The 15,091-nt window shown below is 44.8% G+C and overlaps 1 protein-coding gene across 2 annotated transcripts in view; it reads left to right on the top strand.

The window, feature by feature from the left end:
* Positions 1-8,389: 8,389 nt before the first annotated feature.
* The window catches only part of PHAF1 (phagosome assembly factor 1), a 28,072-nt gene continuing 21,370 nt past the window's right edge, over positions 8,390-15,091 (top strand). Inside the window, exons 1-3 of one of the 2 annotated variants that reach the window (XM_041771294.1) lie at positions 8,390-8,460; positions 8,585-8,705; positions 14,367-14,449. In XM_041771294.1, the coding sequence (XP_041627228.1) occupies positions 8,642-8,705; positions 14,367-14,449 (147 nt within the window). In that variant the 5' untranslated portion in view covers positions 8,390-8,460; positions 8,585-8,641. Of the gene's footprint in view, positions 8,491-8,584; positions 8,706-14,366; positions 14,450-15,091 lie in introns of both variants that reach the window. The other variant, XM_041771295.1, reaches the window with a different exon arrangement.

Here is a 15,091-nt window from a genome sequence, read left to right as displayed (position 1 = left end):
TGGTTTCAGCTCAGGGTATGCTGTTTAGGGTTGTGAGATCGAGCCATGAGCAGGACTACATGCTCAGCACAGTCAGCTTGGGACTCTCCCTCTCCTGCCCATCTTGCTCATGCTTTCTCTCTCTGTAAAATAAGTAAATCTTAAAAAAAAATAAAAATAAAAACAGGATTTTTCTTGGCATTTTTCCTATACCAGTCTTTTACTTTAGAAACATGCCTTAAGCTTGGTGCATGATGAAAAACTTTACTTATTCGCCAACAGATGTACTGCAAATAACAAATACTAATGGTGAATTGGCACCATTAAGCAAAATTCCAATGAGTGAGATTCATACTGAGGGTTAATTTCAAAAGTTGTTTCAGCAGTAGCATCATGCTGGCATTTTAGTAAATATCATCTCTAGAAACAGGTATTTGGATATGGTAGTTTGGGGCTACTTAAGATACAAATATCTTAATTGATCTTTGCCTCATTTGGCGAAGAGGAGCTTTTTCAAACTATAAGCCTTTTTTTAAAAAATATTTTTTTCTTTATTTATGATATAGAGACACAGGCAGAGACACAGGCAGAGGGAGAAGCAGGCTCCATACACCGGGAGCCCGACGTGGGACTCGATCCCGGGTCTCCAGGATCGCGCCCTGGGCCAAAGGCAGGTGCCAAACCACTGCGCCACCCAGGGATCCCAAACTATAAGGCTTTTTATGAATTATCCATTACTGCATAACACACTGCTCCAAAGCCTAGCAGCCTAAAACAATAAACATCATCTCACAGCTTCTGTGGATCAGAAATCTGGAAGAAGTTAAGTTCAGTGGTCTGGTCCAAGGTCCCTTCTGAGATTAGAGTCAGGCTATCAGCCCATGCTATAGTCCTCTCAAGGCTTGACTGTGGCTGAAAGATCCTCTTCCCAGCCCACTCAATTGGTCATTGACTGGCCTCAGTTTTTCAGAGGCCACTGGGTGAAGAAAGCCCTTGATTTCTTGTTAGGTTTTGGAATGGAGACCTTCACCTTCTTGCCCTGTGGGTGTCTCCATACGGCAGCTCACAGCTTAGCAGCTGGGTTTCCCTAGAACTAGTGATTCAAGATGGAAGCCAGTCTTTTTAATAACCTAATCTTGGGGTGAGGGGTGTCTCAGTTGGATGAACATTGGACTTCAGCTTGGGTTGGAGCCTATTGGGCTCCATGCTCAGCAGGGATTCTGCTTCTCCCTCTCCCTCTTCTACCCCTGCTTGTGCTCTCCATCCCTCAAATAAATAAAATCTTTTAAAAAATAACCTCATTTTGGGGTGCCATATTCTATGTTAGAAATGAGTCACTGGGTCAGGCCCACTGAAATGGAGGAGTATTAAGCTTCATCTCTTCAAGGGTGGTGTGGCAAAGGGTTTGTGGACGTATTTTTAAAACCACCACAGCTCACTGGCACATCTATGTGTGTATTTACAAGACAACATCGGTGTTTTGCTCTCCCAAATATTTGTCTTTTGTGGGCAGATTTCAGGGCATGATTACCCCTAGATAGCATCAATTCTTTCTTATAGCACCACTACATGTACATATATGACATTTCAAAAATAGGTCAAGGCCAGAAAATTACAATTGTAGAGTAGGATCATGAGTGAAATGGTAGCTTGGTTTTTTTTTATGATAGAGAGAGAGAGAGAGAGAGGCAGAGACACAGGCAGAGGGAGAAGCAGGCTCCATGCACCAGGAGCCCGACATGGGACTCAATCCTGGGTCTCCAGGATCGCACCCTGGGCCAAAGGCAGGCGCCAAACCGCTGCGCCACCCAGGGATCCCTTGGTTCTTCTTGATACAGGATACTTTTAAAAGTCACTGCTTCAGTTAAATCTCAACTTTTGGTTAGAATAATATAAGCAACTTTGGGGTGCCTGGGTGGCAGGGACGCCCAGTTGGTTGAGAGTCTGACTCTTGATTTCAGCTTAGGTCACCATCTCTGGGTTATGGGATTGAGCCTCATGTTGTGCTCAGCACTGAATGTGAAGCCTGCTTGGGATTCTCTCCTTCTCTGCCCCAACCACCCCCACGACTCCCTGCCATGCTTGTGGTCAATCGCTAGAAAAAAAAAAAAGAACAAGCAACTTAGGTTTCAGAAACATTAGGAAATGTAAGTAGATAAGATACCAGGGGAAATTTTTTTTTTTAAGATTTTATTTATTTATTTATTCATGAGAGACACACAGAGAGAGGCAGAGACAGGCAGAGGGGGAAGCAGGCTCCATGCACCGGGAAGCCGACGTGCGATCCCGGGTCTCCAGGATTACGCCCTAGGCTGCAGGCGGCGCCAAACCGCCATGCCACCAGGGCTGCCCAGAAGTTTTTTATTAGAGAAGATAATCTACATCCATGATGCCTCACAAATGGTAGTCACTAGCCATGTATGGCTATCAAACACTTGAGATGTGGCTAGTATAACCAAGAAACTGACTCTTTATTTTTTAAAAACTTTTATTTATTTTTTTTAAGATTTTGTTTGAGAAGAGCTAGCATGAATGGGGGGCAGAGGGATAGAGGGAGAAGCAGGCTCCCCGCTGAGCAGGAGCTTGACTCCAGAGTCAGTTCCAGGACCCTAGGATCATGACCTGAGCCGAAGGCAGATGCTTAACTGACTGAGCCACCCAGGCCATCTCTGATTTTTTTAATTTTTTTTTATTTGACAAGTATTTAATGTAAGCCAACTATGTGCCAGCCAGCTTTCTAGAGATTAATGGATGGGCCTCTCCAAGTGAAGTTTACATCTTCCGGGAAAGATGAACAATTAATAAGTGGTGAAGTGATAGATGGCTGTGAATTAAATAAAATAGCACCAAGGGATAAATGATTAGATCAAATAAAGGCAGAATTAGGGAAGATGTGGCAAGAAGCAACATTTTTACTGGGACCTAAATCAGCCAATCAGGAAAAGTTCTGAGGAAGGTGTTTTGTTTTTTAAAGACTTTATTTATTTATTCATGAGAGACACAGAGAGAGAGAGAGAGAGAGAGGCAGGCTCCACGCAGAGAGCCCGACGTGGGACTCGATCCCCGGTCTCCAGGGTCAGGCCCTGGGCCAAAGGCGGCTCTAAGCTGCTGAGCCACCCAGGCTGCCCTGAGGAAGGTGTTTTGTTGTTGTTTTAAGATTTTATTTATTTATTCAAGAGAGACAAAGAGAGAAGCAGGCTCCCTGGGGGAGCCTGATGCACAGGACTCAATCCCAGGACCTCAGGATCATGACCTGAGCCAAAGGCAGATGCTCCACCACTGAACCACCCAGGTGCCCCTGAGGGAAGGGGTTTTAAGCAGAAGGAGAGCTAAGGCCTTGATACTTGATCTTGTAGCTGGAACTACTGGATCTGAATTTTTTAATTTTGTATTTAAATTTAAAATATGCAGTATTAAATATCTTAAGTATTTTTGTTTCTTTGAGATTTTATTTATGTATTTGAGAGAGAGAAAGAGTAAACACGAGCAGGGGAGAGGAAGAAGCAGACTCCCCACTGAGCAGGGAGCCCGATCCCAGGACCCCAGGATCATGACCTGAGCCAAGGGCAGATAGTTAACCAGCTGAGCCACCAAGGCACCCCTAAATATTTTTCTCTTAAAGCTTTGTTCTGGAGGACTATTTCACTTTAGCCTCTGAAAGCTTAGTGCCTTAATTGATATATACTGCTAGTGTAAAATACCAGATATCAAAAATCTAGTAAGAAGATCTCTCACTAATTTTTGATTACATATAAATGATAATTTCATATACTGGATTATATTGATATTTGATATATTGAGCTAAATATACTAAAATTAATTTTATCTTGTTTTGAATGTAGCTACTAGAAAATTTTTAATTGCATATATTGGCTCATATCAATATAAAGATTATAAGTGAGCAAAGTATAGATCATACAACCAAAAGGAAAAATCAGTTTAAAAAAAAGCCTGGGTGGCTCAGTTGGTTAAAATTCCAACTCTTAATTCACTTCAGGCCATGACCTTAGAGTCCTGGGATTGAGCCCCACATCAGGCACTGTGCTTAGTGTAGAGTCGGCTTCTCTCTCCCACAGCCCCCTCTTCCTGCTTGCTCGCTCTCTCTCAAATAAATCTTAAAAAAAAAAAAAAAAAAGGAAAATATTGCGACTTACTGGTTTTTAAAAAATATTAAAGCAAAGTATGGTAGTGCCTGGGTGGCTCAATGGTTGAGCCTTCAGCTCAGGGTGTGATCCCAGGGTCCTGGGATGGAGTACCACATCGGGCTCCCCAGAGGGAGCCTGCTTCTCCCTCTGATTATGTCTCTGCTTCTGTGTATCTCTCATGAATATATAAATAAAATCTTTAAAAAAAAAAAAAAAAGCAGGGATCCCTGGGTGGCTCAGTGGTTTAGCGCCTGCCTTCGGCCCAGGGCGTGATCCTGGAGTCCCCGAATCAAATCCCACGTCGGGCTCCCAGTGCATGGAGCCTGCTTCTCCCTCTGCCTGTGTCTCTGCCTCTCTCTCTCTCTCTCTCTCTCTCTCTCTCTCTCTCTGTGACTATCATAAATAAATAAAAATAAAAATAAAAAAAGTTCATTGACTTAAAGGCTTAATCTCTTACTTGCTACTAGCAATCACTAGTTGGCCTGTGCGGACAGAGCAGTCACTGAACATAGCCAACTATGGAGCAGGGCCAAGAAGACAGTTTAATGAAAGGGACACTATCTTTTAAAACTCATGGGAATTTGGCACATGTGACTTCTGTTTACATATCATTGGACCTAGCAAATCACAGGGCTATGCCCAACTTCACCTGACTGGGAATCACAATCTTTTTCTTTTTCTTTTTTTTTTTTTTTAAGATTTTATCCATTTATTCCTGAGAAACACAGAGAGAAAGGCAGAGACACAAGCAGAGGAAGAAGCAGGCACCCTGCGGGTTCCTGATGCAGAACTTGATCCCAGGACCTTGGGATCACGACCTGAGCCAAAGGCAGACGCTCGACCCCTGAGCCACCCAGGCACCCCTGGAAACCGCAATCTTACCTTTCGCTTGGGAAAGAGAATATTTGTCCATAGCGTTAATGACTATCATAGGCCACCCTCTCAGTTATTATTTAATTTTACCCTCCCTTTACCAAGAAAATCTATCTACTATAGGAGGCAGCCTAAAAGTTCTAGGCATTGAGGTAAAATCTTGGGATATGTCACGATCTGCCCTTAACAGGGCTACAATGGTAGAATAGGACAGGAAAACTGCAGGAAACACTTCTACTCAAAAAAAGGGGAGAATAAAGTTACTGCACGAACAATTATGAAATGTCACGGGGGTGGGGTCTGTTTAGAGACTGAGGGCCTTGGGATCCCTGGGTGGCGCAGTGGTTTAGCGCCTGCCTTTGGCCCAGGGCGCGATCCTGGAGACCCGGGATCAAATCCCACGTCGGGCTCCTGGTGCATGGAGCCTGCTTCTCCCTCTGCCTATGTCTCTGCCTCTCTCTCTCTCTCTGTGTGACTATCATAAATAAAAAAATTAAAAAAAAAAAAAAAAGAGAGACTGAGGGCCTTCTACCCTGAGAGAGGAGGAGTGTCCTTTGTAAGGCTGATTGGGAGGGGTTCCCCAGTCCATTCTTGACAAATACAATGTAACCATGGTACTAAGATTTTGTTTTCTAAGCTTTTCACCTTCAAATGTGTACTTTTTCTGCTTTCTAAGCTATCACATGTGACCATTTTAATAGGCTTGCCATCCTTCTGGCCCTCCATTGCCAGTTCCCCCAGCCTTTGTCCTGAGGAACACCACCTTCCATCCAGCTACCCAAAGCTAGAAACCTGTTTTTATTCTTTACTCCTTTTCTCCTTCGTCTCCACATTCAGTATATAGGTCTTGTCAAAGGATTCCATCAATTCTGTCACTATTAGATTTTTAAAAACATTTTAGGGGGCGCCTGGGTGGGTCAGTAGGTTAGGTGTCTGCCTTCCGCTCAGGTCATGATCCCAGGGTTCTGGGATCGAGCAGGGCATTGGGCTCCCTGCTCAGCGGGGAGTCTGCTTCTCCCTCTCCCTCTGCCTGCCACTCCCCTGCTTGTGTTCTCTCCTCTCTCTCTCTCAAATAAAATATTTTTTAAAAAAAATTTAGTTCCACATAAACCATTTACCTGTAAGTCAGACACTCATAAGTGCTAACAAATCTGTGAAGTATGATCATTTTACAAATAAAACTAAGACATAGTAATTTACCCAAAGCACAAAATCATTATATGGCAGAACTAGGATTCAAACTTCCAGTCCTGGGCAACCTGGATGGCTCAGTGGTTTAGCGCCGCCTTCAGCCCGGGGAGCAATCCTGGAGACCTGGGATCGAATCCCATGTCGGGCTCCCTGCATGGAGCCTGCATCTCCCTCTTCCTGTGTCTCTCCCCCCTCCTCTCTCTTCTCTGTGTATTCTCATGAATAAATAAATAAAATCTTAAAAAAAAAACTGAGCCATCCAGGCACGCCCCCCAATAGAGAATTTCTTAGATGCTTTCCCACCCTTTTCTTCCTGTTTCTTCCACCTTTCCCACCCTGTTCTTCCTGCTACTTGGATCTTCCAGACTAAAAGTCCTTTTCATGTTGTTATCCAGTGTGGCTTTGTCTTTCTTCTCCCACACCTCCACTGGACCTGCCCCAACCTCTTTGTTCACCAGAAATAAATCCCTCCAAGGGTTTTTTCTTTTTTTTAATATAAGAACTAGTTCTACCTAATCTGGTTGGATTTGAGTTCAATTCAAACATTTTAGATCAACTAAGATTACTCCTCATCAATGCCAGAAGTTTCTTTCTAGGTCTACTCCCATGCCATTTAGGCCAGCTGCCCAACTAACCTATCCTAAACCTATCTCATTCACATATAGCCTAACCTATCCACATCTTTAATGCTTGCCATGCATAGTAAGAAGTAAATGTCCACCTTATCCCTGCCCCACTCCCTGTATTAGGTTGATAATTTTTTATCTTTCCAAAAAGGGTTTTTTTTTTTTTTTTTTTTTGGTATGGACAGTGTTTCTTTTATTTCTGTTTTTACATACTATACAGTTGACACCTGGCTTTTTTCTGTTAGTGCTCCTTCCACATCAGCATACAGGGATATATTTCGTTTTTTAAACATTTTCTATTATATATATCACAGTTTAGTTCCCACTTCCCTACTGATGGACATCTCAGTGACTTGAGTCTATTGTTTTGGCAGGTGATGCAGCAATGGGCATCCTTCTCCATGTTTTTATTTTTATTTTTTTTTAAGATTTAAAAATTTTATTCATTAGAGACACAGAGATACAGAGGCAGAGGGAGAAGCAGGCTCCATGCAAGGAGCCCGACATGGGGCTCGATCCTGGGTCTCCAGGATCACGCCCTGGGCCGAAGGCAGACGCCCAACCGCTGAGCCATCCAGGAATCCCTCCATGTTGTTTTAATGCCAAAAAGCTGTAACTTCAAGTTTTGATGTAGCCTCCCAAGTTACATTCCTACCAAACCAGTTTGAGAATTTAGCATGTCATTCTCTCCCCTGCTAAAATCCTTCCTATAAGGGCAGTGTCATAGAAAGAACTTGGGTTCTAACACCTAGGAGGTAAATGCAAGGCATTTACAGCTCTAGGCCTTCTTCTTCGCTTGTAAAATGAGGTACAAGCTGATGTCTCAGGGTGGTGTGAAAATCCAGTCGGCTTCCTTGAAGGCTTGGCTCTCAAAGAGGTCTGTTTGCCTTTTAGTTTTTAAGGGCCTCGGGTCATGAGCCAAAAGCTCAGGCTGAACAGGCCAGAGGAGCCCCTCTTCCAACCCGTAAATGAGGAGAATGAGGCACAAAGGGGCCCAGAGGTTTGGGCAAGAGCATCCAGCATTGGCTTGAGGCTGAGCTCCGCCCACGACCTCGGGATACCGGCCCCAGGGGGCTGTACACCTCTGGACTAGGTCAGCGGAGGTCTGGCCCCGCTGCTCCCCAGTCTAGCTATTCCTCTCCCACTGCTCCCTGCCCCCAAGCAAACACTCGGGCCCGTAACGCTCTCCCTTGGAAGTCGCTGCCCCCGCTCCCCGCTGGGCCTCAGGCTGCACCCTCGGAACTCGTCTTGGCGCCCCGTGGACGTGAGTGGGACATAGGTGTAGAAGGCAGACGGATGTTGTATAACCACGTCACGTTTGTGAGTTGCGTGGTGTGCACATCCTTGTGTAGACGTTTAAGTGTGTGCAGTGTGGTGTGCGGATGTGGGTCACGGAGCACGGCCCCGGCTCCGCAAGCGCCCACCCGGCCCGGCGGTACTGTCGGGCTTCGCCCAGCCTTCGCCCCGCCTTCGCCCCGCCTACCGCAGCACTGTGCGCGTGCGCGACCCCGCCTTGGGCTCCTCCCCCGAGACTGAAACCCCGCCTTGCCCCGCCCCAGCCACGCTTTACGGCCCCGCACGCCAGTTTTGCTGCAGACGCTCCGGCTGTCGCCGCTGCCCCTGCCGCCGAGGCTGCTGCCGGTGAGGTGAGCCGGGCTGAGCTCCGCTGACCTGAGGTGTGGTGTTGGGCTGGTGCCGCGGGCAGCCGAGGACTAGGTGGAGAGCTGCGCCCGCGGGGACGGCGGGTCAGTTGCTGCTTTGTCTCCCCAGCTTGGGTGCTGTCTGCGCTGCTGCAGGGAGGCCGCCCCGGCCCGGCGAGCTGAACCAATGCTGGATCTGGAGGTGGTGCCCGAGCGCTCCCTGGGGAATGAGCAATGGGAATTCACGCTGGGTGAGTGTGGGTCCTGCTTCTGGACCTTACTCTGCTTCTCATTTCCCTCAAGGCGCTTCTTGCCTCTGACCTCTGCCCCTTATTCCCCTGCGCCTGCAGCTCGTGCCTCCTCCGTCCTCTCGGCTCTTTGGGCCCCGGGCACTAAGTTACCCGCTGCTACTGGCCAGACCCTCAAGTGTGTCTCTCGTCCTGGCCTTGACGCCCTCGCCTCAGGCCTCAGCAGGGCTCCTCTTGGGGCAGTGGTACAGTAGTAATAATAACAACAATGGCCGACACGCCCCAAACACTTACTCAAGGCTAGACCCTGCGCTCCTGTGCGTAATTATCTCAAGTATGCGTCCTTGGGGCGCGAGGGCCCGTCCTATTGTTTTCCTATTTCCATTTTGCAGACTTAACAGCTAAGAAGTGACTAACACCCTGAAACGCCACAGTAGTCCGTCTTCCTTTGCTCTTCTGGGCTGTAGGTTGCCTGGTCTGAAGGGAAAAGCTAGGGTTAGGTCCCCTAATCACATGTTAGGAACCTAGTCGAGGGAGGTGAGAAGAGTCTGTGTATTAAAGGAACTTGTGACTTGTTTCCTTCTTGTTTTTAATGTGGTCGATGTGTGTGGTGTAATCCTAAACCCAGACCTTAGCAGAGAGAGTTGAAGCTTGAATGAAATTCGAGTTCATGGAAAGTAACATTTAGTTTGTATAAAATGCGGTTTGGCCATTTTGGGGGTTTTGGCCCAGTTTTAACTCTTCCCAACATCACTACCTTTATGTGTACACATTCAGTAACTCCGGTGTATGTTTACAATGATCCAGCACTAGAAAAGGAGTGTGAAGCAGGTGTTGGTCCTCTTTGTTTGTGCAGACTTGAACTTTTGTCCCACTAATTTGGGCTACTGGACTGAGTCACCTGCTCCTTTGAGCTATAGCTCTTGCATGAATCTGGAAGACTCTTGTCAGTGGAGGCAGAGTAGAGGAGACACTGCACAACAGATGCTGGTAGGACCCTGCTGGTGCTCATTGTCTCTGTGAACTAACTGAACTACACGCCTCTGGGTAATAGGAACCGGTTTTAATGAGAGGCCTTAGCCAATTTCTCATAGCTTACACCACTCCTGTAGAGTTCTTCCCAAAATTTCAGCTGGTATGAAACACTTTGGCCTCTTGTGAAGCACCAAGAGGTTGATTGGGAGGCCGGTGTTATATTTGCCTCCAGACCCATTCACATGGGTGCTATTTGCTTTCTATTTAAGAAAGATCCTCCCCTACGCACAGCTTCTCTTACCAGTATTTCATCGGGCTGAGTGAGAACCACAGCCATAGCTTCAAACTGCTTGATGATGCATCTAGTTTTCGGATCTCAACGGTACAGAGCCTCTTAGCCAAAAGTAATAATTAGAATGTCAGTTGAAGGGGTACCTGGCTGGCTCAGTTTTTTGTCCCACTAATGATCCCGGGGAATTGTGAGTTTGAGCCCCACATTGGGGGTAGGGTTGACTTATAAACAATTGGGGGTAGGGTTGTCACCTGAGACCAGGATTCCTCTTTCACCCCCACCCCCCAAAAAAAGCCTAGTGGAAGAGCAAGGCTTCCTCTGTCACCTGTTGTTTAGATTCCTTAGCCCCTACTCCTAACTCTGCCAGTTTCCAGTAATCAAGGATTTGGGTAGCTCTTTCAAACTAAATAGCAAAAAGAATGAAAAGAGCTTTTCTGTACAATGACCCAGAATTGAACTTTGAGGGATACAATGACCCAGAATTGAACTTTGAGGGAAACGTCATAGAAGTGGCTTGACCTTAATGATTCTCTTGTGGGTGTTAAGAATCTGTATTTTTAGGGGTGTGTGGCTGGCTGGGTTGGTAGAACATGTGACTTGATCTCAGGGTTATATGTTTGAGCCCCACATTGGGTGTAGAGATTACTTAATAAAATTGTTTTTAAAAATCTGCAGTTTTAAATCAGGTCTACCTGAAAGATTATGGTTATTTTCACTTCCTCAAGCTTAAAAAAAAAAATTTTCCCCCTCTCTCTCAGTCTTCTTTCTCCCCAGCCCTCAACACATCTAAACTCCAATTGGGGCTGATAGGTAGGGATAGGTCTCAGAAGTGGATCTTTGTTTTAGAATTACATTCCTAGGCTAGAGAACCAGTGCTTAACTAAAGTCACTAAAACCCTGTAAGGTAATTTCCATTTTCCAGTGAGGAGCAAGCTCAGAAAAGTAGAGATGAAAGGTAGGTATCTGAACGGGGATTTCCTGCTTCTCACCCCTCTGCCCTGCTGAGGATTGGCTCAGCTTTGTGTCTCAGTTCTTCTTGGTATCTGCAAATGCAGATGCATCTAGCCCTTGCCATCATCTGCCTGGCATCACAGTGGGGAGCTGCATCCAGCTTCTTGGCTGCCTTCCTGGCCTTTGTGTAATGTTGGGAGATTAGGGAAATGCCAGTAACACAGGGACAGGAAAACCTAGGCAAAGAGGAATCTCTGAGAATGCCATTGATGGCTTGACTTTACTCCCCTTGACTAGTGGTGGAGTAAAGGCAGAACAAACTAGAAATGTTTTCATTAAGACTTGGAGAATGTATTGGTGTGGAGACATGTGTCTGAACTGTTCTAGAGAAACTGAAGGCTCATTCTATTGAAGGCAGCATATATACCTCTTGTGGATTCTGCTTACAAACATAAATTGAATAGGAAATAGTCATATGCCCTGAAGAGCTTAGTCTGGTGTGAGGGAAGGGTTACAGAAATAGTATATTTTATTAAAACGAGGTAGAAGTTGTATAGGGTTCTTTGGAAGGGGAGAAAGAACTTGATCTGACCTGGGGATTCGGCGGGGGTGGGGTGGAGGGCTTTCTTCAAGCCACAGGAACCAGTGCATACCTGGATCCAGTGAGCACCAGGAAAGCTCTATCAGAAATCTGCCAGATTTCTCTTCTACAGTGTCTCTATAGACATAAATTTTCCAGTCAAATTCAAAACAAAACAATGGGAAAGATTGTGTGTGTAGGGAACTATAAGCCATTTGGTATTATAATTAGAACATGCTGTACTGATGAAAGAAGAAAGTAGGTTTTCCAGATTCCCAGTGCTCTTTGGTTTTAGCTGCCTGGGACACTACCAAGCAGTTTGGGGGTCCAGTGGAAAAGAGGGTATCTATTAGTGAAGTGTGTTGAGGACATGGATTTAGGAAGAAAGTTAGAGACTAGATTTGGGGAGGTAGAGAAGGAGAAGGAATGTGAAAGAGTGGTCACCAGGGTCTGTGGTACAGGACTTACATGTCCCATAATTGCTTTGTTTCACTCAATCAGAGCTCAATAGATACATAAGACCACCTGCTAGGCACAGTGATTGGGTGCTGGGGATACAGCAGTGAGTAAGACAGATAATGTTTCTGTCCTCAAGATATAGCAGAGACGAATAGATAAACTGGATAGGAGGCTTCATTAGATAAGGCGGTTGCGGAAGTGAGATGTGAGTCAAGAACTAAAGAATGAGAAGAAACGAATTATGGGAAGAACACTACCTCAGAATCTGAACTAGCTCAAAGGGCTAGGATAGGAAAGAGTTTGACATGTCCTTGGAACAAAGGAGGCATGATGAGCAGTGGAAAGAAAAATGGAAGTGGACAAGATCCAAAATATTCAGGAACTTTAGGTGGTAGCATGTTATTTGAGTTTTATAGCTCTATAATGAGAAACCATTGGAGGATTATAAGCAGGTAAATGATGAGATCTATAAGACATAGGATATATATACAGGTTAGAAGGCTGACATACACTCCATACTCATTTGGGTCTAGGTAACTGTTAAAACTGGAACAGTCCTCTAGTTTCTTTGCCATTCATATGGTTGGTTCCCTTTAGAGGCTTTTTGTAGCCTTCCTTTATCAGCAGCTGAGTGACAACTGACCATCGTAGCTGGTTTGTCTCCTCTAGGTGGATTCCTCTCCTGGTGACTCAGGATTTGAGGACCTGAAGATTCCAAGGCCAGAGATTTGATGTGGTTAAGTAGAAAAGAATCCTCCCTTGAGAAACTGATTTGTAGGACAGCCCTGGTGGCTCACCGTTTAAGCGACTGCCTTTGGCTCAGGTCCTGATCCTGGAGTTCGCTCGATGAGTCCCACATCGAGCTCCCTGCATGGAGCCTGCTTCTCTCTGTGTCTCTGCCTCTCTCTCTCTCTCTCTCTCTCTCTCTGTGTGTGTGTCTCTCATGAATAAATAAATTTAAAAATCTTAAAAAAAAAGAGAGAGAGAGAAAAGAAAGAAACAAACAAACTGATTTGTGCCATGTGGGTCAGAGAAGCCATGTGGCCTTCTATTTCTCAACACCTAACTGAGCTTATCTGTCTGTTCCACATGGATGCTTGCCCATTCATTTTGGGAGAGATAGCATAGAAACTTCTCCATTTCAAGAATGGCAAAGCTGAGTGATGCGTCCAACTTGGTCATATTCTCAACAAACATTTATTAAACCTTTACTGTGTACCAGGCCCTATATTATAGAAGGTTGGAAAGTGCCTTGTGTTAAGGTCTGATTTCCTCCAACTTTCTTCAGACTGTAGAATGGACCATCAAATGAAGGCAGGGTTAGATCATTGTCTAAATGTAGACAAACCATGTTTTTATAACCTCCTGTTCTCTGTGTAAGCTCTTTTCTGCACATCTGTCCTAGAATCAGAGGTAAACTGATCTTGAATGGAAGCCACTGTGCTTGCCTGAGGTCATATGGTGGTCCTTCCTCCCTTTCTCTTATTACCTACTCCATTATCCTTCAGCTCTGTTGAATAAATATTTATTCAACAGCCACTATGTGGTGAAGCCTGTACTGGGTGCTGGGGATCCAGAGAGTGGTGAATAACACCACTATCCTTGGGTTCATAAAGCTATGAGTCTTTGACTTTGGATTTAGTCTGAGACTTTGTTTTGAATTGCCTCTGTGAATTTCTTCTTGTTTGAAATATAATGAACTCTGAAAACATACTTTTTTGTATTCTCTGGTAGTCCTTGGGATCTTAAAGATATTGGATTTCTTAAATTGGGGGCATATATAAATTTGTTTATAATGGGCCTTGAGTTTAAAAATCAAGTATTAAGATTTAGAGGATTTGTGAGTTGATAAGGATCCAGTGAAATCCTTAGTAAAATAAGGATTCTGGTAGATCTGTGATTCTGGTAGATGTGTGATTTTTAACTTTTTAAACAAGCCCTTACAAGTCATGTGCTCCTGCAGACTCTCCTTTGAGAGGTGAGGAGACATGCCAGAAAGTAGAAGAAGGAACCTGCCCTAGGTTATATGTAATTCGTGGCAGAGTGAACCAGAACCTTGGTCTCCAGATCCAGTCATGAAGTCCGTGCTTTTCTCACTGTTCTTTGGTTCATGCTGACTTTGACTTCTCTGAGCCCTTTTCCTGCTCGGAATTGACACATTCCTTCTCATTTCCAGGAATCTCTTGTATATTCACTCCCTCCCCTTAAGCAATCCAACTGATCCCTTACTGCTTGCTGCTAACTTTATTCTAGCTCTTGCTGCTTACTGAAGTTTTATTTACTAATATGTTTATAGACCTGCCCTCCCATCACAGGCTTTATGGCAGAGTCTAATACCTAGTATTAAGATAAATGTCAGTAAATGAATAGCCCAAGTAACCACACAGGTATCCTTCCTTTATTTCAGGAATGCCTCTGGCTCAGGCAGTAGCCATTCTTCAGAAGCACTGTCGCATCATCAAAAATGTCCAGGTTCTCTACAGCGAACAGGTGAGTGATAGCTGCTTTGTTTACTGAAATAGCATTCCTCATCATTGGGTCACCTCCAGAGGTTGATGCTCTGGGAGAGGCAGACTGGCAGGGATTGCTAGGTCATTGTGTTTGGGAGAATCTCTAGCCCTAGTCAGTTACTAAGTACATTTTCTTTGATTCTGAAACTTTTGGTCTTGATAATCTATTGCTGTCAGTTTTGGAAGAGCATTAATAACTGAACTTGTTTGATGTGTTTGACTTACCTGCTGGTCCTTAGACGGGGACATTTCAGTGGGTGGTTACCTCAGGGACTGTTTTGTCTCCTAGGGTGCTTGCCTTCCACTTTTGTGTTTAAAATATAATCTTTTCTGCTTTGTTGATTGCTTTAGTTTGTGTTCAGAGTTGTTGCAGAGCAAATTTCTAGCCAGCAGAGCACTTCACACTTAAAAAGAAGCAGGTATAGCTCACTACTTTAGTGAGAATGATCAGATACATCAGATCATATCTCAGAATATTGGCTTCAAATTAATGGACATATTTCATATTTTGCTTTTTTTTGGGGGGGGGTCTGATTTATGGTAGTCTCTATTAAATGTTGGTCAATTGTGCCAGGAATTAACCCCTATAATAATAATAATGTTGCGTATATCTACAAAGACG

This window comes from Vulpes lagopus, chromosome 10, assembly GCF_018345385.1.
Source record: "Vulpes lagopus strain Blue_001 chromosome 10, ASM1834538v1, whole genome shotgun sequence".
In the NCBI taxonomy this organism is placed as follows: domain Eukaryota; kingdom Metazoa; phylum Chordata; class Mammalia; order Carnivora; family Canidae; genus Vulpes; species Vulpes lagopus.
The sequence above is the reverse complement of the archived record's forward strand: the minus strand, read 5'-3'. Positions and strand labels throughout refer to the sequence as shown.